Genomic DNA, 21,345 nt, shown 5'->3' on the forward strand with positions numbered 1-21,345 from the left:
TCTGGCTGCAGATCTTATTTGGTGGACTCGACCATGTATTAAACAAGCAAAATGCATATCAGGATGATATTAATGAGAACAAGAACACCATCCTTGGAGTGTATGAATACATTTGGGAGGTACTCGTAGTCTTTTCTCATTCTCTGAAACTTGACGCAATCATCGCACTGGCGAAGTATGGCTGCACATAATTTTTAGTAAAGTGCAGGGAGATAAACCTTCATCCAACAATGGATTAAATGCGACATTTCGACTTTCCACTTGACGTTTCCAGTCTATTTCATGTTCTCCGATTTGATGTTCGTGGAGATGGGGAAGGAGCGATTGGTGGTGGCGCGCCAAGTCTTCCGCTGCTGCCACTTTGCTTAAGCGAGAGCGTCGAAATTGTGACCCGACCGCGACTACCTCAACTGTGAACGACATTGCCTTGCGACCCCATCGAGTCAACTTTCTAGCTTCTCGACCACCGCAACCATGGCTGATTCCGAATACGTGAGTACTGCCTGCAACGAAGTAATGTATGCGCCTGCTAACAACACCACAGAACGCCGAGGAGGCTGCCGGTACGCTCCCACTCTCACTCCCACTCCCACTTCCTTTCGCGAACCTCTCCATTCCGCCACGATCCCTTTACCTTTGAGCACCAGACAGTGGAGGATGTGGGTTGCACATGATGGATGGAGACGCACTACGCAGACGCACGCGAAGCATTGATATGGAAGGACACCGGCTGACAGGACAACACAGCCCTCAAGGCCAAGCGCTCCTTCAAGAAGTTCTCCTACCGTGGAGTCGACCTCGAGCAGCTCCTCGACCTCGGCTCTGAGGAGCTCCGCGACCTCGTCCACGCCCGTGCCCGTAGAAGGTTCAACCGTGGTCTCAAGCGCAAGCCCATGGGTCTGATCAAGAAGCTCCGCAAGTCCAAGCAGGAGGCCAAGCCCAATGAGAAGCCCGACCTCGTCAAGACCCACCTCCGTGACATGATCGTCGTCCCCGAGATGATCGGCTCCGTCATCGGTGTCTACTCTGGCAAGGAGTTCAACCAGGTCGAGATCAAGCCCGAGATGGTTGGCCACTACCTCGCCGAATTCTCCATCTCATAGTGCGTAGCCCCGGGCACACTTGAAGTCCGATTCCTACGACTACAGGACAGATAGCTAACAACCACACAGCAAGCCCGTCAAGCACGGTAGGCCCGGTATTGGTGCCACTCACTCTTCCCGTTTCATTCCTCTCAAGTAAATGGTTTGGGTTACTGGTTGCATGGGTTTCGTGGGGTGGATAGTGTGTACTTGACGACCTTACAACGAATACAGGTGTTAGGTGCATTACACTTTCTATGACTTGGTGACGCACGAAAAGCGGTCACGATGGACATGAAGATATGGTGTAGATAGCCTCTACATCCAAAGATACCTCCACATTTGAGTGTTATGCAGTCGTGATGACATGCTTTTCATACCAGTCGTTTGCACAAGGGGTTAGTTCGGTTCATGCTTCGTAGTGTTCAGTCATCAGCGGCTGTCGGACTAGAGCACAAACGACGACATGAAATGGCAAGATACCGACATCACATGTCTTCACTCACTCATGTACAGAGAAACAATTGGAGATAATTGCGTAATGATCCACAGGCCACTGAAGCCGGGTATTGTAACTATAGGAGAGCAAGCTTCACTTCACACCAACTACCTTCCAAGACGCATCTCAACCTTCGCAAAGTTGTACAACGCTCTCACGAAGACCTGGTAGTTGACACCCTTGTTATCAGGCAAATGGCTATACGTCATGTTAGTGATGTTCACAATGTCCGACAATGACAAACTTACAAGATCTCTGTCAACCTCAATTGCCACGGCGGGTACCCCTTCAACTGCACCGTCGGGCTGAACAGGATCAACAGATCCGGCTCACTGCTCACATGATCGCTCAACTGTGCATCGATCAAATCCATGTTGATCTGCTCTTGTCTCACATCGCCCTTCTGCGCCATCTCTGCCAGCGTCCTTGTTAGATCAACGATAGTGTCGCGGCCATCGTGCTCGGAGAGCAGCAGGACAGTGAGGTGCTGGCGCTCCTCCTTAAGGTTGCCGTTCGAGTCTGCGGTCTGCGGGGGCGTGTTGGGTGGTGAGTAGGAGCTGAGGTGGGGCGCGCGGAGGGAGAGGGTAGGCTTGCGGCGGGGGCCGAAGTAGGCTTCGAGTGTGTTCCAGATGCTGGCGTGGGTTTGGGGCAGGTAGTTCTTAAGCGCACCTACGTGACCGTCAGTATAGCATCTTCTCGCTGCACATTTTCAGGTCGTGGGGATTGCCTACCAGTCCTCTCGTACACGCTCAGGAACGGGATTCCAGCTGATGCAGCCCAAGCTGCGATTTCGCACACATCGTTGACCAATCCTTCCAAGCCCGCGTTTCCCTGGTGTTCGTCGTCTTCTTGATAGTCGACGATCACACTCAAGTGCTTAGGCAGCTTCTGGAGCTTCTTGACATCGTGCGCAATAAATTCCGGGGTACGGTGGTGGTACTTGAGCAATTCAACAATCTTGCCTCTGACGAGTCTGTAGGCGCGCCGGAAACGGAAGAAGACGGAGAAGAGTAGTGCGATAACGTGGTATACGAAGAAGTGTATGGATGCGTGTATGGGTCCTGTTCGCTTCTTGTGGACTGATTTGCGGCGCCGGCTGGCTGCAGCTTTCTTGATTTCGCGGTCGGGGGACGAAGTAGGCTCGGACGGGAGGAAGGGTTTCATGAGCTCCTCGCGCTGCTGCGGCGTCAATTGCTTCCCTTGGAACGTGCCTCGGCGGAAGGCCGTTTCTTGCGCAGACGTGATGCCCGTTGCCGAAGCCATTATGGGAAGGTTGATAGGTGTGGAGTGACAAAATGGGCAGTCTGTATGCGGTGAAATGAAAAGAACAAAAGAAAAAGGAGCAATGGGTGCAGAGGAAGTTCTTGGGCACAATACGTGTCAGTTTGGCGGAGGATGTGAGATCATATGAATCCGCAAAGTTGACAGGTTGAGCAGCCACGTTTTGTGGCGCCTCCGCTGCTGCCGAATAGGCCGGCCAAGGGCATCATCTTGGGTACTCAGCCTTGTCGAGGCGGTGTCATTGCGCGTTTGTCGTCGCATGTGCCAAGTATAGCAAGGATCATGTCTGGCATGCTTTCGTGTTTATGTCTTGGAGCATGAATGTTGCAAGATGGCTGATTTGATATGCATGAGGTCAGTCGGTCGGCAGCCACCCAGGGTCGAAACGCGGGACGCGGGGCGCAAGCCACATCTCGCGACCTCGAAGCTTTGGAAAGTTGGCAGCTGAACGCTGACCAAGAACACTAAACAATGATGAATTAGGAGACATGGAAGGCACAGATTAACATATCACAAATCGCTAGACTTCACTCGAATGTTTACAAGTCTCATCCATGGTCCGCAACTGCCCTAAAGCGCCAGCTTGAGGAAAGCAACACCTGGCCAGACAGCCGCAGTAGACCTGCGCGTCATTCGCAATTGCCTTACACGTTATTTGCATGCGCGATTGAGGAATCTTTCAACTCGTCAACATGTCGAATCTCAATCCGGAGACAGCCTCGGTCCTTACGCATACGACATCGAGGACAGCATCTGGTGGCCGCGCACCGCAGTTTACATTGGAGACCTTCTCGGTTGGCTACCCCAGATCTTGGTCTCACAACATCGCACTGACTTTCGCAGAGTAAAGACTTCATCGTGAAGGACTTCATCGAAGAACTCTCCGATAGCGCCGTACCTGGTTCTCGAAAGTCAGTACCAGCCTCCAGTCAGCAGGCGTTCGACCCAAAGCCCCTGATCCGCACCTTCGAGCATGCCCTGAACCGTCTGAACAGTCAGTCCGAGGACCTGGAAGAGAGGGAGAATGAGCTGTCAGGAGCCGTCAGACGTGCTGAGGCTCAACACAACCAGAATGTTGAGTCCCTAGGGCGGAGGCTCGAGCAGGCCATCGATCGCTTCCAAAGGCTAGACAGCTCGCTCAATGGCGGTGATGATGGAGGGTCGGATTCCGGAGGCAACATCGCCATGCGCATCGGAGAGAGGCTGGAAGAGCTGGATCGCCAGCGCAAGAGGGCCATGGACGCCAAGTTCCTGATCGAATGCTGGCAAGAGGTCAGTGAGCGAGGTGAGCTCAACATTTTGGAAGACCATCGCAGAAGTGGTGGCATTGTGCGTTGCGCCGAGATCGCACGCCAGCTGCTGAGGATCAGCGCACGTCTTGACCCCGAGAATAACCAACGTGCCAACGGTGTGGAACTGAACGGCAACAAGAGGAAGACTATGGCACAGCAGAAACACAACACCAGAGAGGTCATCGAGAAGTTCCTGGAGAACTTGGAGCAAGATTTGCTCAGCAAGTTCGACGAGTGCTACAGAAGGCCGAATTACGATGGCATGCGCGACTGCGCAGTTGCACTGAGAGGCTTCAGTGATGGATCCAGTGTCATTGCGACTTACATCAGCCAGCATTCATTCTTTATCGACCGCCATCAGCTTGTCTCAGAGGAGCTTGCGCTGAACGACGAGGCATGGGATGCCCTTCAAGATCCGGATATGGAACCGCCATCTGTTGAGCCTACATTACAGTCCTTGATTGATGAGGTCAGAATTGTCGTGCAAGAAGAGTCTGCGATTATCAAGCGAGCGTTCCCTTACTATGAAGAGGTACTCATCAGATTCGTCGAGCGCATTTTCCAGCAGTCGATACAGCAGCGGCTTGAGATGGTGTTGGACAAAGCAAACGATCTATCAAGTCTCGCGTTCTTGCGTGCGTTGGCAGCATCAAGAGCGTACATCACACAACTTGTTGAAGATCTGAAAGCACATGGGTTGACAGAACACCCTGAGCCTGTTACATCACAGGTCGCGGCTACCTTAGATCAGCAACTTGAGGAGCTCTTCTCTCGATACTTTATTGGATCGTCATACATCGAGCGAGAAAAGAAGAATTTAGAAGAGTTGTACTCGTCCCTTCTTCTCAAGTTCACAATTTACCACTCCCGCCGGAGAAAGATGCCCACGTCATACTTCGGGTCATTGGCGCAACGAGGTAAAGAGCTTGCATCCTCTGCGCGAGATGCGTACATGGACCGATTAGAAAGTACGGACTTGCCTGCCAGTCAAAAAGCGACTCTTCTTCGAATTGCTGGTGTAAAAGACGATCAGCAAGACAAAAAGGACATCGAGGTGACAGATGAGGATGGAAGGTTGTCTTTGGCAACCGCGAAGCGTATGCTGAAGTGGTTGGCTGAAGGTGTCGGACGCGGGTTGGAGTTGTCACCAGGCAACGAGACGCCCAAGGACGTGCAAAACCTGCTGAATCTGTTATTGCAGCAGATGGGTGAGATTTACCTTGAGACCGCTCTTGACGCGTAAGTTGCCTGGTACCTTTGGTTTTACTTCATGCTGACTGTTGGGAAGTGCCTCCGATCACGCTGCTTCACAAGAGAACTCGAAGACACCACCGGATCTCGTCCACCTTTCATCACTCCACGTTATAACCACGATCCTACATCTCCTTCAGCAAACCATTACCACAATCTTGCTTCCGCTCTGCACGCCAAATCTGACAATTCGACGTGAAATCGAAAAGTCGACCAATACTACAATGGCAACACTGGAAGCAAAACTGTCCAACATCCTGAACCTCACCCTGACAGCATCACTCAACTGGGTGAGCAGATGTCTAGCACAGCAGAAGAAGACCGACTTCCGACCCAAAGACGATGCAGACCTCATGGTCACAAGCGAGACAGCAGCCTGCCGCGAAGTCGCCGCTTTCCTCACTCGCGTCGCCCAACAAGCGAGCGGTGCACTCTCTGGTCGTAACTTGTCGCTCTTCCTTGCAGAGCTCGCTCGTGGCCTGCGTGCGCTCGTCTTGGCGAACTTGCTCAAGTTCACTGTGTCTCAGGTCGGTGGACTTAGTGTGTCGAAGGACATGAACCGGTACGGAGAGCTTGTACGGGGTTGGCCCACTGGTGATGAGTTGGAGCCGGGCGCTATGGATGTGCTGAGTGGTGTGAGCACACTGTTCATTATCGGGCCGGAGGCTCTGAGAGATAGGGTAAGAGGTGCGGGACAAGATGCTCAAGAGTTGAAGTTGTTCATCGGTAGAAGAGAGGACGTGAGTAGTGTTGGCGTGCAGAGTGTGCTCAACGGAATGTAACCTGAAGAGGAGGTACATCGTCAGATGCAACGATGTCTTTGCCATGCCATACCCAAGCGATTTATAAAGTCTCTTAACTCTCCAACTAACTCTCCAACAATAATTATATGTAAAGACTTCAATTCAATGCATGTGTTGCTACGCTCCAAGACCGACATTGCTGTAATGTCAGATGTAACCCGACAAGCCGGCCGACGGCCCGAGCTCCTCCCCAAGCTTATCACGAGCTTGGTCCTTCCCCGCAAATCAACCTTAGAGGTAAACAACCTCCATAATCTTTCACATCGTACTCGCGTTCGTGATGCATTCAGAAACGTATAAGATCCACCTTTTGCGCTGTTCGAAGACCACAGAATCGGATAATGGCCAGCCCAAGCCATGAGCAACATGCTGCAGCGCTGCACGATTGCACGCGTCGCGTATCCCATCCAGATTCCGAAGAAGCTGTACAAATCGAACGGCAACGCGTTGCGCAAGAGTTAGAACCTTTTGAGCGCCACAGACTCTTGAGAGAAAGCTCTCACACTTCCCGCAAGCGCGAAGATGTCCTTTCACGAACGCGCCAAATATCAAACAGGAACTCGACTGCATCCAACGCACCACTTCAAGACCGTGACTCGCTAGAAAGCTACGCCACTACGCAGCCGGATGTACTGCGTTCTCAAGGCAGCTCCATTCGAGAAAAGCACTGGTATAGCCCAATCGTGGATTTTTGGACGACGCATGTCAGGTATGGAACCGTAGTAGGTTGTATTTGATAGACTACTGACTTGTGCTAGTCTGGCCATCGATGAAGGAGCTCATAGAGACCACTTGGGTAAGACTCCCGTATTTCAGCCTGTGTATGCCATCCTACTAACGTCCTCCAGCGCTGGAGCGCACATTCCTCGGCTACCTACGAACTTCTCTCATCCTCGTCATGACAGGCGTAATCATCGCACAACTCTTCCGAATCCAGCGTGCTACCAATCCAAATCCTGAGATTGGCTTCTATGTCATTGGTGAACCGCTCAGTGTGGCATTCATCGGAATGGCGATCTTTGTGCTACTCGTTGGAACGATTCGGTTTTGGAGGTTGCAGAATGCGTTGGTGAGAGGGAAAGCACTTACAGGTGGGTGGGAGGTGTTTGTGATCATGGGAATGTGCGCTCTTGTAAGTCTGAACTGTACTTGGGTAGACTGAGGTGCTAATGTCGAATAGCTATTGGTTGCGACGTTTGCTTTGGTGTTGGCCGTCAATATCGAGAAGGCCAGATAACGAGCTCGAGACTTCTCACGGTCACAACCATCAGTGCCACAGAAGGCCTTGTAGAGAGACCAACATTCGCAAACGACAACTCTCAACGAAACGAGCTACCCCAACGATCTGGAGTCAGAAGAGTGATATCATGCCGCAGATAAGGTATGTCAAGCATCTGCTGCAACGTTGCGCCACTCCTATCTGCAATTGGGAAGCTTGCATTGAGTGCCTTGCTCGACCTGCCCAATCTAGTTCAAATTTGGCAAACCGTATCCTACAGCCCCGGACATTCGACGCGGAGATAGACACTTGCACCTACCACACCTTATCATGACTGCCTAGTCGAGTGGAGCAAGATGAATGACTTATCGCAATATCGCAAGTCGCAATCTGCTCCAACTTTACTCTAACGCCCTACACGACTTCACGTCAGCCAGTCACAATGCCATATTGACCACATGCTATGTGGATCTTATGATTGGAGTCACAACAAGATCGATATAAGGATTCGTGAAGCCCTTCTCTGCATTCAACGGTCTTATCTCAAGTCTCATAATATACAATGGCAGACTCAGCGGCAGCCATACTGCCTGTCGGCGCCGGTTATGGTAGGTTTACATTCCCCTTTGAAGTGGATGGATATTGACTTGTTTGTAGGCGTTGTCGTTGGCATCGGCTTCTTCGCTTTCTTGATGATGGGTACCTCGTGGGTGCATAACCGATATATAGCATACTCGTCAAAACAATCGGAAGAGTTCAATACAGCATCCCTATCTCTCAAGCCAGGTCTTATAGCCTCTGGAATTGTATCAGCCTGGACATGGGCAGCTACGTTGCTGCAGTCAAGCACTGTAAGGAAACCTCGGGGACCTCATATTTCTGACTGACTTGTTTGAGGTCGCATACACGGATGGAATTGCAGATTCGTTCTGGTATGCCGCAGGAGTGACTGTGCAAATCTTTGTATTCTCTATCCTGACCTGTAAAGTCAAACAGAATGCGCTGCGATGCCACAGTTATCTCGAGATCATCAACGCCAGATACGGTCGCGATGCCCATTTAGTAGTCAACTTTTGTTTGGAGGCAGCACTGTGGTCACTGTTCTAACAGGCATGAATATCTATGCTGCTGTCTTCTTTGTTCCCATCGATAAGTGGTGATCTCATTCTAGCTGACTTACGGGGCTAACGTGACCAGGCGTGTGCGCGTATGTGATCCTCGGAGGTCTGCGAGCGACTTTCCTGTGCGACTACTCGCACACTCTAATTCTGATGATCATCATCTTGTACTTGATGTTCCATACCTACGCCACAAGCGAACTCCTAGGCTCACCGAGTGGAGGTTGCCAAGGGCATAAAAGTCAGGTTGATGAATTGTCCGCGGGGGGGGGGGGGGCGGGTCTACTTCTAGCCAATCGGCATTCCTACCATAAGGTATTGACCAGGGCGAACAGAGGCATGGTATCGAGCAGACAGACCGTCCACCGAGTACCTACACTCTTCTAGCCAGCATATCGTCAGGTGGGGCAAGTTGCAGAGTTTGAGGAGTATGTGCATTTATGTTGCACTTTGCAGATTTCGCCTAGGGGAATGAGTTGGTGATTGAGCATTTCTAGCCACAATATTGAGAAGACGGTGACCGGAAATATTGATGTGCTCGAGATCCCGGCTTTTCAGCTCATTTAGTTGATGAAGATAAATATAGTCGGAGCCGAGGACGGGCATGATACGTAGCTGAACCTTGGGATCTTTCGATCTTGGTGCCATATTAATGAAGTCGAACAATTCGTCTCTGATTTCCTCGTATGCGGGTCCATGCTGAGCTTGACGCCGGCTGAAGCCGAAATCGCTCACAACGATTTGGAACTTGCTGATGCTCTCCATTGCGGATCTGATCGAGCGACAGGACGGTGTCGTGACATCCTTGGCCAGAAGGGTTGCGAAAGCGTGCGTTCCCGGCAAGCTGAATCTAAGTGCCTTCAATGCGGGCAGTGATGCATGATGGAGGATTCTGTATATCAAATCTGTGAAATAACGGTGCGCACTTTCGCTGGGTGCTGCATCACTGTACCACCCTGCTCTGTCGCCACCAATGGGCGCCAGAAACACCATGGATGTCAAATTGCGTAGGCTGCAAGCACTCCTCTCATGTATACTTGTAGCGCTGGGCGTAATTCGGCTGCACATCCATTCATATCACGATGGTCCAAAAGAATAACACCAACCTGGCGAACGTTGTTGGAAAAGGTACTGTTCGACACCTTGAACAGAGTACAATCGTTTTCCCCTTCTCGAAGAAGGATAGGTGGCAGAACGTCGGAATTTACCTCTTGGAAGGGTTGGACTGATGCACTTCTGGCCCACTTCTTGTTCACGAGGCGAAGGTCCACCAATCGCTTCCAGCCTTCCGTTCCTCGAGTCCCGAACAGCGGCGGGGTTCCTCTAAGTTCATCTCCAAACGGTTTGATGCCGAAATATGTTGTGATCTACGCCTGATCCAGCAGTTGTGCGAATTGAACGATGTCGGCGCTGTGCACGTTATCGTACAGCTCTTGTAGGAGGGTCTCCATTCTCCCAGTGACAGCCCAAACGTGTGATTTCAGGAAGTCCGGAGGTAGTCGTGGAATTGATCTGGATTAATGATTGTCATGATGTTGATGTTGACAGAGAGATGGAAGGCGGGTACAAAGTAGTTAAGATATTGGCAAGGGGTTTCCTAATTGGGTTAAAGCACAAGCTTGAGCTTCCAAGGTTGACAAGGGCAGGCGCTCCACACCTGGGCCACACTTCTATACATTCGAGGTTGTTCCCATCCTGTTCCTTCTCCTGTTGGAGACTGACTGGTAAAGGCTTCAAGCATCAGTCTTCTTCATCCCCTTCTTGAACAGCGGACTTTCCTTGATCCTCTCCCAATCATGCAACATCCCCGTGTTCGCCGTCCCATCCTTAACCTCCGTGCCACCCCTCCTAATCATCTCCTCCTCAAACTCTCTTATGACCTCTGCTTGGTTACCACCTTCTTGTATCTTGATCAGCGCGTCCCTTAGTTTTCCAGCATCAGTAACACTATGATTCAGTCCCTGGCCCCTCTGATACGTCATGGGATGACATGCATCACCCACCAGCGTCAACAGCCCATTATGGTTATCCCAGCGATGCTCTTTGAGTCCGGGATTCCAGTCTGTAAGTCCCAGGTACCATGCTGATGCATCGTCAGGCGTCCACTCGAGCGCGCTCTTCCAGGGGTCGCAAAAGTGCTTCGCAAGCTCCTTCTGCTGCTTTACGCGCTGCGCGTCTGTCCATTGCTTGGTCTCTTCTTGCTCTTCCAACGACGAGCGCCAGGATACATAGAAGAAGAATGTCCAGCTCGAGGGATCATCGGGGTCGGGGGCATCGTGCATGCCGAAGAAGGCGAATGTGTTGTTCGGGTGCGCGGAAGCGAGGAAGAGGGGATGGAAGGAGCGGAGGTAGAGGGCTTGTTCTGTGGTGAACTTCTGCTGGATGAAGGTCGCGCAGTAGGGGATGTGGTTTATGGCGCCTAGTTCTGGGCCAAGGAGGAGCGAGCGGGTTGTTGAGCGTGCACCGTCTGCACCGACTAGTAAGGAGCCTGTGGTGGAGGTGCCGTCTGCAAAGTGAGCAGTAACAGATTGGCCGTCTGAGGAATAGGTAATATTTTGGAGGTGCTTGCCGTACTGAATGTCGAGGTCTTGAGACAAGAAGTCCCGCAGTTTACTTCGCCGCAGGCGATAGAAGGGGCCGAATGTGATCGTTGCTAGTCGCTCGCCGGTGTCGCCTCTCAGCCAGATCAAGTCATCCAGTTCTTTTGTGGGCACGTAAGGGTCGACTTGGAGGCTCTGTACCTTCTCGTCGAATTGGCCGTCTGGCACGAGACTTTTAAGGATCGGTGCACCCCAATGCAGACCCATATTCCAGTCTCTTTCTCCATGGTGGTATGCATTCTTTTCGAAGACAGTGCATGGTATGCCAGCCTGGTGTTGTCAGCCTCGTCTGAACTTCTAGCGACAGCCGTCTGAACGGTGAGCGGGGATGACATAATGCTGTATCGTGACTTTGTAGCACAGCGAAACCTCGTCTTACTTACCTTTCGAAGTCCCTGCGCAAGCGCAAGTCCTGTGCTGCCTGCAACTCAAGTCAGTTACGGTCACACAGCATGGAGAACAAGCATTGATGCACGCACCGGATCCAACGATCAGCACAGGCAGCTGGCGTGGGGCGCTACTATTCATGGCTCCTTCTGCCATTGCGATTTCAGTATGGCGGCGCTCCTATGCGCGATGATTTTAACCTTTCGAACAGCCTCCAGTGTCGTTGACAGAAGCTTTGCGGTCTCCTGACGATGTCACCTATCGCTGGCTGCTCGGTCCAGCATCCCAGCGAACCATCGACGCGGCCCTTCTTTCGGTACGTCTATCAACCCGCTAGAGGCCAATGGTGCGTCGCCCCCTCTGTCTCTAATGCACCGGACGAGGACGCCATTTCGCAGAAAGCCTGCGCCGGCCGTCTCCTAGCGGGATGGCGACACAGCTGCGCCCCCGTCACTGGTTGCTGGCACATCGCAAAGCGGAGACCCTTCGCCTAGTTCCCGCCATGGGCGAGCGACATACTCTAACTTGCGGCGCGGCCAGCAGCTGCCCACCAGCCCGCTCGTTGCCGTTTAATATAGCCAGACAGCTCCCGCCGCGCATGACAGCGAGAAATATCGACGGAGACACGTCCGGCTGATCGGCTTGTCATAATGTGATTGCTCTCCCCCGTGCGGCTTGAGACAACAATAACCCTCTCTCCACCGCGATCGCTCCACCGGAACCATATCTCCGGACCTGCCTACTATGGCTACAACGAGCCCCATAGGGCAGCACCCCAGCGGCCAGGACAGTGGTGTTGACCTGCACGTGCCCATTGATTCACCACAACTTGGCCAGCATGTCGACGAGACAACGCCAGAAGAGGAGGAGCAGGTCTTTGACTTTGCCTCTGATTCAGGCTTCGACAGCGGCAGCCTTGTGGGCGACGAAACCGACTCCCTCGCCTCCAACATCCTCAACCACCGAATAGAGAATGGGCGACAGTACCACGCATATCGAGATGGCGCATATTGGGGACCTAATGACGAGCCCGCAAAGGAGATACTCGACTTCGCACACCACATGTACCTCCTCACCCTCGATCAGAAACTACACCTAGCACCCATACAAAATCCCCAGCAAATCCTCGACGTTGGCACAGGGACAGGCATATGGGCCATCGACATGGCTGATCAATATCCCTCCGCAGCCGTCACCGGCACCGACCTCTCGCCCATCCAGCCCGAATGGGTACCGCCAAACTGTCGCTTTGAGATCGACGACGTATCGCTAGACTGGACATTTCCAGAAGATCACTTCGACTTCATACACATTCGCGAGCTATTTGGGTGTATACCAGACTGGGACTTTTTTTTCCAAGAAGCGTACAAGCACACAAAACCAGGTGGCTGGATCGAAATCGTAGAACACTCTGTGCAACCGATTGCAGACGATGGGACGATGGGGCCAGATCATTTCTACCATACATGGGGTAAGACAGTGATTGAGATGGGCGATCGATTTGGCAAAAGCTTTACGATATGGGAAGAGGCGAAAGAGAGGATGGAAAGAGCTGGGTTTGTCGATGTTGTTGAGGTGGGGTATAAATGGCCCATGAACGGTTGGAGCCAAGACAAGAAGATGAAGAACATTGGCAGGTGGAATCAACTGCGGTTGCATGATGGGATTGAGGGATTTATGTTGAGGTTGCTCACACAAGTCGGTGGTTGGAGCATCTCGAGGGCACAGGTGCACCTGGCGCAAATGCGAAAAGAGCTGAAGAGCTACAGGGCGCATGCATATTTGCCAGGGACTGTTGTGTATGGCAGAAAACCGCTGAGATGATCAAAGTCTCTTTCTCTACTAGTCGGTCTGTCCATCTGACGACCTCTAGCGCTCATGTTCGACTTCGCAGGCAATGATACCCACGTTTACCCCACCGATACTTAAACGATGCCAATGAACCTTCTTCATACATCTTGTTGCCTATAGAGCATGCTTTTTGTCCACCCGCCCATCATTTCCAGCTGGCAATTCAGACACACGCTCCGGCCCTGTCCCCATTTCATGAGTGCCGCCGCCTCTGCTTGAGTCCAGCTCGGCCATAGAAGGGACAGCATGCACCTCCACACGCGCAGTGTCCCCATCTTTTTGGTGGATCTGCGCGCCCTCCACCTGATGGGGCGTGCCATCATCACTCTGCGACATCTGCTCTCCACCGCCAACATCCTGTTTCGCACGCTTCCTCCGGCGCAATAGAAACAGAACTAGCGCAAGAATCGCAGCAAGCGCAACAAGTGCCCCCAGCACAGCACCAGCGATCACGCCGCCCGGTGCCTTCCTCGCTTTCTCCTTCGTCGAAGACACAATGGTACTCACGGCATCAGACGTCGCTACTGAAGACGAACTCGTTCCACCACTCGATGTTGCACGCTTGACCGTACATCCTACCACAGCGCTACTCGCCGCCCACCCATCAATAGGATGCGCCCACCCCTGCGCCCCAGTCGTACTGGGTGCCCACACCTCCTGGTGCGCTGAACCAGTAGAGTCGTACATCACCGCCGTCAACTCCTGACTAATCGGTATGTCCGTGTAGCAGATTCCACCATACGCAGGCCGGTTACTCATCACCGGCGTCCCCGTTGTCGCAAATTTGTATCCGCTCGGACAGCACGCGATGTAGTTGTTGTCTCCAACATACTGTGTGCAGAAGTTCTCGGGGCAGACCAAGGGACTCATGGCTGGCACTATTGAGGACCCGAGGGCACGCGCTGTGGTTGGCGCGATTGAAGTGTAGGAAGTCAAAAATTCGGGAGGGTAACAGGAGCTGATGGTCATGCTTGTGTATGGGACAGGCTCGTTCCACCAGATTAGGTAGCCGGGTGGAGGAAGGATGTTGATTTGTGAGGGGAGCGCGCATGATGCCGGAGGTGTGAAGGTTGTGGATAGAGCGAGTGTGGTGGTGGGTTGGATGAGGGTTGTTGCGAGGGGTTGGGGTTCTTGACGGGCGTGGAGAAGGTTTGGAGACATTTTGGGCGCTTGGTGAGCGGAGAGTGAGCAGGAAGAGCTCGGAGGTCTTCAGCAATATTATTTCATCGCGCTGACATGCGCAGGCCCAAACGAGAATATCTCATCTCGTACCCTGTAAGCATGGGCTGGATCTATGCATGGTGGTCAATCATTTGGAGAGCATGCAGCCAATCGGAGTGTGCAACAAAGCAGGAGCTAGCCATGTTGGTAGCCGGTGCTGCGGCACAGTTTTGGCCCCCAACGTCGATCAGTGGCACTAGCTGACTATGCGAAAGCGCTTCCGGATCGCTTACGGATTTGTGGTTGACTCTGGTCTGCGAATCTTTTCTCAGGCGATGATTGACCCATGAGCTCATCTTTCTGAGATTCTTGTACTGTCCTGATGAGGAAGTGGGTGGCAGCTGAGGGCGTTGAGGGGCCTCCGCTGGCGGTGAGCCGCCTGACTCTTTCCTCCGCGTCAATAGTCGTGGAGTCATACAATGACCTTTGGGGGGTGTGCTTGGTGGAGCATCTTGTTCAGACTGATCATGATCATCGAGAGATTGGTCTGCAAGAACATTGTGGTAGTCCTGAGCGAAGCTCAAAGCTTGCATCTTGTCGCCGATCTCTGGATCTTCCGGGCTGACAGGACTATCGTCTGTCAGGACGCTCCTTCTCCTGAATGTTGTGAGCTTATTGCCCTGCAGATCTAGGTGAGGATCATCCTCGAGCTGCACAGAGTCTGATCGCTGATGCTGGCCTCCCCATACGATTTCCTGGTCACGCGGCAATCCCAAACCTAGTAAATTGAATGCTTCTCCTTCATCGTCATGTCTGAAAGAGCAGAGACGAGATCCAGAGGTGATGACAGGTCGGTGTTGGCTTCGCTCCCAAAAACAGGTTCAATGCTTTCCTCCAACATCTCTTCGCCCTGTGTGCCCGTCGAGTATCTTGAGCTGACTGATGGCAGAGTATCTTTGGAGTTCTTTCTGGTTGTCGCTGTGTGTGACAACGACAGGGATAGTCTGGAAGGGGTTCGAGGTAGAATACTGGAGTGATCGCAGTATGCTCATTTATAGGATCCAATGGCGTTTGTTGGAAAGGGCCGTTGCCCTATTGCCAGAGAATAGGGTCCATCTGCATCGCTGCGATATCCTCCGGTGGCTCTGGTATTAGGGCAGAATAATGTCAAAGAGCGAAAGAAGGCGTTGATGGAGCTTGGAAGCCGTCGTCATAGCCCAATTGGATGGGACTTCCCACAAGGACAGCTCAGTACTTCGAGTCTGAATAGTGGTTATTGATGATGAGGATGGATTCTTCTGCAGCGGTGGCGGTACGGGTGGTAAAGGTTTCTCAGGACTCGTGCGCGGAGATGTAGCACGAATGAGAGACTTGAATGATCGCACTGGTCGCTCCATTCCCTGTAAGTGTGAAGAAGAATATAGCATAATTTGCCTGTCCGGAGACGGTCTCTGCAGTGGGCCCATTCCTTAACTTTCGCGAACGGTGCTGGAGAAGAGTAAAGATGACTTTACCCTAGTCCCCTTCTAGGACGCCATCGCACGTGGCTGAGTACATCTGCTCAATACTGGCGTATGTCAAATGTAGAATAAAGACCCAAAACAATCGGACCTGTCAGGTTGCATCACCGCACGCATCTCGAACGCTGCTCGGCTTGTTACACTTGCCAAAATAACGGTCCCTTATCGAGATACGTTACAGGTGTTGCGAGTCCAGCCTCTGCTTTTTTGAGGAATGAGAGATTATGCTGCAATTGAAGAGTTGAGGTTACCTTCGTGTCCGATGAATGGTCACAAACAGCAGATCGTGATTGCATGCATGATGAGCACCTGATGTTAGTCTGCACCAAGGGTATCGCAAAGCTTTTGTGCGCATTGTTCGCAAGTACCTGCTGGGGATGATGTTGAGGTAAGGTGTTGATGGAGGAACGCGATCAGGCCAGTCGCCGCTTTCGGGTGTGGACACAAGGGCGCGAAGTGGGGCTGTTCCACGCATGCAGCCATTGAGAGTTCGACCCTTCATCAACACCACGAGCACCTCCTATGATGTCGCGATCTCCTATGATCCGATGCTCGAAAGCAGTAGGAAGGAAGAGCATTAACTGATAGGATGTCTCGAATTGATCGCAATATTGAGAGGTCATTCGACTTGAACCTCACAATTAGTAAACTACCTGAATTGTCCTGAACAATCTGTTCAGGAACGGAACTGGAGGCATTCGATGCACACAGTCATCTCGAGTATCTTCTACACATCAATTTTATCTATAGACTGCTCGAATGGCCTAAGGCTCTAGAACTTCCTCATCACATCGTTCACCAAATCAGCACCAAACGTCGCACCCGCTCCGTAGACCGCCGCGTTGCCGAACTTGTGGGCCAGCTTCCCTGCCCACTCATGGTGCTACACAAAGAATCAGTTCAGGATTTTCTTCATTCTAGTCTTTCGTCTGGAGCCATATCCCACCTTTGGGTTTTGGGGATGCGCAGGGTTGTTAGGATCCTGAGCTTGCTGTGCGATCAGGGCCGGGTTGAATTGCTGGTTGCCATTGACGTATCGGGGGTCAATATATTGGGATGGCTGGCCGTTCGGTTGCTATGTTCCGTCAATGATTTTGAAGATCATGCACTAGAAACTAATATACCGGTAATTGGGCCTGAATTGACTGCATCTGTGGAGGTGCAATGACGCCCTGTGAGGCAAGGTATTGCAATTCATTCTGGATGGTGTTGAGGGAGCGAGTGACGCCTGCCTGATCATAACCCATCTTTACTGATCCGATTTGAGAGGTTTAGTATATGCGAGGTAGGGATGCAGGGAACAAGCTTTCTGTATACTTGGCGATGAAGTTGGACAGAGGGGTCGTCCCGCTGGCATCGGAGTGGATAGAGTGTGGGTACGTCATAGGCGATTGCTGCGCTAGTGAATACGATAGTTTCTGGGCCTATCTGGGCAATGCCGTGCAAGTTGGCAGTGGTGGTGTGCTCGGTGTGTGTAATACAAACAGATGCAACACTTTGTTGATGCAAAACAGGCTGCAGCAAGAGCTGTAATCTTCTTTCAGATTGGGGTATATAACTTTTGAATGCACTAAGCTGCGAGTCTTTCTTGCGCAACGTCTTCATCCTTGAATTTTCAGATAAAGGAGTAGAGTTCGATTAGTGATCTCCCCGCCCTCTGCCTCTTCCACGACCTCCACGCTTGTTTCCTCTCCATCCACCTCTTCCACCTCGCCCGCCGCGGAACCCTCGTCCATCATCGCGCTCTCGCTCCTCCTCTTCCCTCCTCATCATCTCTCGCTCTCGCTCTGCACGTTCTGCCTCAAGCTCCTCTGGACTCTTCTCGATGCGAACCTCTGGCTTCTTAAGATCTGTAGGAAATCTTGGGTGCGCTCCATCTTTGCACTGTGACCCTGCTGGACAGAATCCACAGAGGTAGAATGGGCATATTCTCTCTTTCTTGTTGTGTTTGAGCGCACAGTATGGGCCGAGCGGACAAAAACCGCGATCGTAGTGTGGACATGATGGTCGTTTGGCTTCAGGGTCGATGTGCAGGTATAAGCAGTCGTCTCCATTAGAGCACGTTTGCGTCCGGGCGTAGTACGAGCATTCGGGCATCCGTCGCAGGTTGTATTCATGCAAGAACTCGCAGGTTTCGCCCTTCTTACATAGGCCACGCAGCCAATGTTTGCAGACTAGACTACGGGGACTTTGTTAGCATGGTTTCCTCGCATATGTATGCGTAGTGAATAGAACATACTTGTTGTATGAAGATGAAACATGGTGCTTGTCAGGGCAACGACTACCCAGCGGACAGTGTCCTTGCAGGTATGCTTTGCAAGACGGGCGGTTGGGGTCGAGACCAAATCTGTATTCTCGTCGAAGGAAGTCGCTGAAGTTGAAGCTGTATTGAGCTTTGGCGGTCTCCTCGAGCTGCTGATCAGGTGCTACCGGGGTCTGCACCTCCGTCATGGTGGAAGGCCGATTGAGGCTGATAGCTTCGAAGCTTTGTGGATCTGGCTCAGGTGACGCTGAACTGAAGCTGAAAGCTGGCGTACAGAACTTTCCAGTACCGGCGTTTGATGTGACGAAGGGACTGCAGGCTTATGCAAGGAATGTGCGGGTCGATCGCTGTCGTGATGCTGGACATCTTCTGTGAAAGCGGACGCGTTAACTAGCGCGCCTGCCAAGGATCTGCACGCCATTCATGACCCACAGCCTTGGACCCTTGCCGCTTCACACCCACCTGCATCATGCTCGATCTACCTGCATATCTCCGTGACCGGATCCAATACCTCCATCTATTATTGATCGGACGAATAGCAGGGCGGTAAAGTGTTACGACTGAGAGCTCCAGCCATGCTTCTCCCGCTCGAAGTATCATGGCGCTTCGTATTTCAGCTCTCAGTGTTCTGCTTGCATGCTGAACTTCCAAGATTTCAGTTTTTTTGCGCCCGCTCAAATGGCTGTCAGCCTCTTACCTACATGTGGGTTTGCAGACGATGTCAATGAGGCTCAGATAGCCCGCATTCGTTGCTCCCAATAGGACTCACTGTCCACACATCTCAAACTCTTCTATGAACAAACAACCAGTTCTACGTTTCTGTATTCGCAACTACACTGCGCAAGAGCTGTGGTGCAACTCCTCAGCAACATCGTATGCCTCCTGTCAAGCTTTCAGCCATAGCAACTGGAATGGGACCAGCTCGAAAGGCCCCGCCACCGTCTACCCCATCAATATACCTCGAACGCACCCTTCTAGTTAGCGTTGACAGTGGTCTCGCAGATCTCGAAGCCACAGCCGACGCGAACTGCGACGGACAGGGGTGTTGTGGATGGTCAAGGCTTGGTAAAGGACGACAGACTCACAATAATGTGCTAGTTCCCTGCACCATCTCCGGCGTTAACGTGGTTGGGAAGATGGCGACTGTAGCATCTCCCCTAGCAGTACTTTACCCTTTCGGAAGCAGTTTGCAGTTTTCTCTGCCTCTAGTGGATCGTCAGGTGGGCAACTGTCACGACTGCCAATTACCAGATCATATATACATCCAGCTTACCCAGATCACTGGAGATCAACTCGATCCAATAGCATACTATTCACCACCACCCATCCTGACTTGTACTCTTGCAGTGCATCAACAGCCCCAGCATTTGAGAAGATGGAGCCTCGCCTCTTCACAAGATATTACCGTTGAACACTACACCTAGCAGACATTTGGACGACTTAAGCGGATACTTATCGTCAATTTTCTTATCCTCCACAGAACCTGAGTCTCTGGCTGCTATTCGTCAGCCTCGTATTCTGACGTGCAGCACCGAAAACGCGGCTAAGCGGCAGCTAGCGGAAGATTGAGGACCGATCATGAGCGGAGCCCTCTTCAACTATCCCCCACTCCATCACGACACCCACTTCTCAACACCACCCTTAGAAATGTATTGGAACGGCGTTTACTATCCCAATTGGCGTATCTATCGTGATCAGCCACCTGCGACCTTGAACTACAACGTTATTTCTCACGTTTTTTACGCTTTTGCCTGGCAAGTTGCTTCTTGTATCAATTATGGCTGTGCACTAGCTGACATTTCTCAGGGTCAAGGAAGATGGCACAGTATATGTACGACAATGATCATGATCACGAACTGCTAGTTCCCACTGACAAGCTTCTAGCTCAGCGACGAGTGGGCAGATGCTCAGATCGAAGTCCCAGGCTACGAGGATGTTCCTGCCACTAAGGGTTGCTTGAACTCCTTAGCCGAGTTGAAGAAGAAGTACACCAGACTACGGGTAGTGCTTTCAGTTGGTGGGGGTGGTGAGGGCAGCAAGCCTTTTGCTGGAGTTGCTCGAGACCCAGCGAAGCGCGACCAGTTCGCACGATCATCGTTGGAGCTGGTCCAGCGATTCGGAATCGACGGCATCGACAGTAAGCTTGAAACCAACTCCTTACATTCACCCAACCGCTCACGATACTGTCAGTCGACTGGGAGCATCCTGAAAACAGGAGCCAAGGTGAAGACTACATTGCTCTGCTAGCAGCATTACGACAGTACCTCCCTGGGCCTCAGTACACCTTGTCTTCAGCCCTTCCCGCTGGCGAATGGGCCTTGCAACACATCAACTTGAACCAGGCCTCCTACTACCTGGATATGATCAACCTCATGGCCTACGACTACTCAGGTCCCTGGGTCAACAAGTGCGGTCACCAAGCCCAGCTTTTCACCCCGCAATCTCCGCACAGCTCCGAGGCAGCGATATCATGTCACTCTGCTGTATCGTATATGCTGCGGCAAGGAGTGCCAGCTAACAAGATCATCATGGGTGTACCGGCTTACGGCCGATCATTCACTGGAACGCGCGGGGTGGGCCACTCATTCTCTGGTCAGGCGGGCGAGGAGGGCACATTTGAGTACCGAGATCTACCCCGACCTGGCTCAGAGGAGCATGTCGATGAGCACATCGGCGCAGCCTACTGCATGGGCGGTGACGGCGGTTTTGTTACCTACGACAATCCTCACACGGTCAAGATGAAGGCCAACTACGTACGGCAGAACGGACTGGGAGGTCTCTTCTACTGGACCGGCACGGGTGATGCGAGCTCCATTGACAACAAGGATCGCAGTCTAGTATGGAATGGCTTTCTTGGTCTTTTCCCACAGTAGATATGATCTGGAGTACCTGCTCTAGCCCACATCTACGAGCGTTGGCAGTCTCTCCCTGCGGATTGGGTACAAAGTCATAGCGTAGCATAGCGACATTGGCATATGACTCTCATTGTTCTATCTTTATTTTTTCATCTGTTGTACC

General features: G+C 52.0%; 12 protein-coding genes across 12 annotated transcripts; 6 read left to right on the top strand and 6 right to left on the bottom strand.

Moving 5' to 3' along the window:
* The first annotated feature begins 404 nt into the window (after positions 1-404).
* Positions 405-1,607, top strand: BU25DRAFT_440509 (40s ribosomal protein-like protein S15). The gene is made up of 4 exons (XM_033709177.1): positions 405-492; positions 545-563; positions 748-1,102; positions 1,173-1,607. Exons 1-4 carry the CDS (start codon positions 475-477, stop codon positions 1,240-1,242), a joined length of 462 nt encoding a protein of 153 aa, XP_033561119.1. The 5' UTR covers positions 405-474; the 3' UTR covers positions 1,243-1,607.
* Positions 1,608-1,616: 9 nt separating this feature from the next.
* Positions 1,617-3,171, bottom strand: BU25DRAFT_411454 (Undecaprenyl diphosphate synthase). The gene is made up of 3 exons (XM_033706554.1): positions 2,313-3,171; positions 1,830-2,250; positions 1,617-1,779 (listed from the first exon to the last, which is right to left on the bottom strand). The coding sequence occupies exons 1-3, from the start codon at positions 2,842-2,844 to the stop codon at positions 1,689-1,691; spliced, it is 1,044 nt and encodes a 347-aa protein (XP_033561120.1). The 5' UTR covers positions 2,845-3,171; the 3' UTR covers positions 1,617-1,688.
* Positions 3,172-3,306: 135 nt separating this feature from the next.
* BU25DRAFT_394348 (exocyst complex component Sec10) lies at positions 3,307-6,285 on the top strand. The gene is made up of 3 exons (XM_033704735.1): positions 3,307-3,656; positions 3,706-5,393; positions 5,443-6,285. Exons 1-3 carry the CDS (start codon positions 3,555-3,557, stop codon positions 6,185-6,187), a joined length of 2,535 nt encoding a protein of 844 aa, XP_033561121.1. The 5' UTR covers positions 3,307-3,554; the 3' UTR covers positions 6,188-6,285.
* A 264-nt stretch (positions 6,286-6,549) lies between these two features.
* On the top strand, positions 6,550-7,537 carry BU25DRAFT_440512 (uncharacterized protein; the record flags this gene model as incomplete). Its single annotated transcript, XM_033709178.1, has 3 exons — positions 6,550-6,937; positions 7,057-7,340; positions 7,389-7,537. 3 exons carry the CDS (start codon positions 6,550-6,552, stop codon positions 7,443-7,445), a joined length of 729 nt encoding a protein of 242 aa, XP_033561122.1. The 3' UTR covers positions 7,446-7,537.
* Positions 7,538-10,104: 2,567 nt separating this feature from the next.
* Positions 10,105-11,925, bottom strand: BU25DRAFT_411456 (FAD/NAD(P)-binding domain-containing protein). Its single transcript, XM_033706555.1, has 3 exons — positions 11,625-11,925; positions 11,529-11,566; positions 10,105-11,415 (listed from the first exon to the last, which is right to left on the bottom strand). The coding sequence occupies exons 1-3, from the start codon at positions 11,686-11,688 to the stop codon at positions 10,279-10,281; spliced, it is 1,239 nt and encodes a 412-aa protein (XP_033561123.1). The 5' UTR covers positions 11,689-11,925; the 3' UTR covers positions 10,105-10,278.
* Positions 11,926-12,414: 489 nt separating this feature from the next.
* On the top strand, positions 12,415-13,350 carry BU25DRAFT_303348 (S-adenosyl-L-methionine-dependent methyltransferase; the record flags this gene model as incomplete). The annotated part of the gene is made up of 1 exon (XM_033702025.1): positions 12,415-13,350. A coding segment is annotated over one exon (936 nt), but the record flags the coding sequence as incomplete, so codon positions are not given.
* Positions 13,351-13,426: 76 nt separating this feature from the next.
* On the bottom strand, positions 13,427-14,948 carry BU25DRAFT_75408 (uncharacterized protein). The gene has a single exon (XM_033712084.1). The coding sequence runs from the start codon at positions 14,542-14,544 to the stop codon at positions 13,498-13,500; it is 1,047 nt and encodes a 348-aa protein (XP_033561125.1). The 5' UTR covers positions 14,545-14,948; the 3' UTR covers positions 13,427-13,497.
* Positions 14,949-15,564: 616 nt separating this feature from the next.
* On the bottom strand, positions 15,565-16,432 carry BU25DRAFT_411459 (uncharacterized protein). The gene has a single exon (XM_033706556.1). It carries the CDS (start codon positions 16,008-16,010, stop codon positions 15,696-15,698), a length of 315 nt encoding a protein of 104 aa, XP_033561126.1. The 5' UTR covers positions 16,011-16,432; the 3' UTR covers positions 15,565-15,695.
* Positions 16,433-16,818: 386 nt separating this feature from the next.
* BU25DRAFT_369420 (uncharacterized protein) lies at positions 16,819-17,384 on the bottom strand. The gene is made up of 3 exons (XM_033703929.1): positions 17,189-17,384; positions 17,011-17,139; positions 16,819-16,947 (listed from the first exon to the last, which is right to left on the bottom strand). The coding sequence occupies exons 1-3, from the start codon at positions 17,309-17,311 to the stop codon at positions 16,837-16,839; spliced, it is 363 nt and encodes a 120-aa protein (XP_033561127.1). The 5' UTR covers positions 17,312-17,384; the 3' UTR covers positions 16,819-16,836.
* Positions 17,385-17,654: 270 nt separating this feature from the next.
* BU25DRAFT_411461 (uncharacterized protein) lies at positions 17,655-18,698 on the bottom strand. Its single transcript, XM_033706557.1, has 2 exons — positions 18,304-18,698; positions 17,655-18,243 (listed from the first exon to the last, which is right to left on the bottom strand). Exons 1-2 carry the CDS (start codon positions 18,513-18,515, stop codon positions 17,703-17,705), a joined length of 753 nt encoding a protein of 250 aa, XP_033561128.1. The 5' UTR covers positions 18,516-18,698; the 3' UTR covers positions 17,655-17,702.
* Positions 18,699-18,791: 93 nt separating this feature from the next.
* Positions 18,792-19,825, top strand: BU25DRAFT_75473 (uncharacterized protein). Its single transcript, XM_033712085.1, has one exon. It carries the CDS (start codon positions 19,203-19,205, stop codon positions 19,749-19,751), a length of 549 nt encoding a protein of 182 aa, XP_033561129.1. The 5' UTR covers positions 18,792-19,202; the 3' UTR covers positions 19,752-19,825.
* Positions 19,826-19,905: 80 nt separating this feature from the next.
* On the top strand, positions 19,906-21,246 carry BU25DRAFT_440517 (glycoside hydrolase family 18 protein; the record flags this gene model as incomplete). The annotated part of the gene is made up of 4 exons (XM_033709179.1): positions 19,906-20,081; positions 20,134-20,158; positions 20,212-20,464; positions 20,518-21,246. 4 exons carry the CDS (start codon positions 19,906-19,908, stop codon positions 21,198-21,200), a joined length of 1,137 nt encoding a protein of 378 aa, XP_033561130.1. The 3' UTR covers positions 21,201-21,246.
* Between the last annotated feature and the right edge of the window lie 99 nt (positions 21,247-21,345).

This window comes from Macroventuria anomochaeta (assembly GCF_010093625.1).
Source record: "Macroventuria anomochaeta strain CBS 525.71 unplaced genomic scaffold BU25scaffold_19, whole genome shotgun sequence".
In the NCBI taxonomy this organism is placed as follows: Eukaryota; Fungi; Ascomycota; class Dothideomycetes; order Pleosporales; family Didymellaceae; genus Macroventuria; species Macroventuria anomochaeta.

Coding starts and splice junctions, on each gene's coding strand:
- BU25DRAFT_440509 (XM_033709177.1), top strand. Junction 1,103..1,172: donor GCCGAATTCTCCATCTCATA/GTGCGTAGCCCC, acceptor ACAACCACACAG/CAAGCCCGTCAAGCACGGTA.
- BU25DRAFT_75473 (XM_033712085.1), top strand. CDS start 19,203: ATGCCTCCTGTCAAGCTTTCAGCCATAGCAACTGGAATGGGACCAGCT.
- BU25DRAFT_369420 (XM_033703929.1), bottom strand. CDS start 17,311: ATGGGTTATGATCAGGCAGGCGTCACTCGCTCCCTCAACACCATCCAG. Junction 17,140..17,188: donor CAATTCAGGCCCAATTACCG/GTATATTAGTTT, acceptor GACGGAACATAG/CAACCGAACGGCCAGCCATC. Junction 16,948..17,010: donor CGCATCCCCAAAACCCAAAG/GTGGGATATGGC, acceptor TTCTTTGTGTAG/CACCATGAGTGGGCAGGGAA.
- BU25DRAFT_411456 (XM_033706555.1), bottom strand. CDS start 11,688: ATGGCAGAAGGAGCCATGAATAGTAGCGCCCCACGCCAGCTGCCTGTG. Junction 11,567..11,624: donor TGTGCTGATCGTTGGATCCG/GTGCGTGCATCA, acceptor CTTGAGTTGCAG/GCAGCACAGGACTTGCGCTT. Junction 11,416..11,528: donor TTGCGCAGGGACTTCGAAAG/GTAAGTAAGACG, acceptor TGACAACACCAG/GCTGGCATACCATGCACTGT.
- BU25DRAFT_394348 (XM_033704735.1), top strand. CDS start 3,555: ATGTCGAATCTCAATCCGGAGACAGCCTCGGTCCTTACGCATACGACA. Junction 3,657..3,705: donor TTACATTGGAGACCTTCTCG/GTTGGCTACCCC, acceptor TGACTTTCGCAG/AGTAAAGACTTCATCGTGAA. Junction 5,394..5,442: donor CTTGAGACCGCTCTTGACGC/GTAAGTTGCCTG, acceptor ACTGTTGGGAAG/TGCCTCCGATCACGCTGCTT.
- BU25DRAFT_411459 (XM_033706556.1), bottom strand. CDS start 16,010: ATGGGCCCACTGCAGAGACCGTCTCCGGACAGGCAAATTATGCTATAT.
- BU25DRAFT_75408 (XM_033712084.1), bottom strand. CDS start 14,544: ATGTCTCCAAACCTTCTCCACGCCCGTCAAGAACCCCAACCCCTCGCA.
- BU25DRAFT_411454 (XM_033706554.1), bottom strand. CDS start 2,844: ATGGCTTCGGCAACGGGCATCACGTCTGCGCAAGAAACGGCCTTCCGC. Junction 2,251..2,312: donor GAGCGTGTACGAGAGGACTG/GTAGGCAATCCC, acceptor ACGGTCACGTAG/GTGCGCTTAAGAACTACCTG. Junction 1,780..1,829: donor TTGAGGTTGACAGAGATCTT/GTAAGTTTGTCA, acceptor CATGACGTATAG/CCATTTGCCTGATAACAAGG.
- BU25DRAFT_411461 (XM_033706557.1), bottom strand. CDS start 18,515: ATGACGGAGGTGCAGACCCCGGTAGCACCTGATCAGCAGCTCGAGGAG. Junction 18,244..18,303: donor GTTTCATCTTCATACAACAA/GTATGTTCTATT, acceptor AAGTCCCCGTAG/TCTAGTCTGCAAACATTGGC.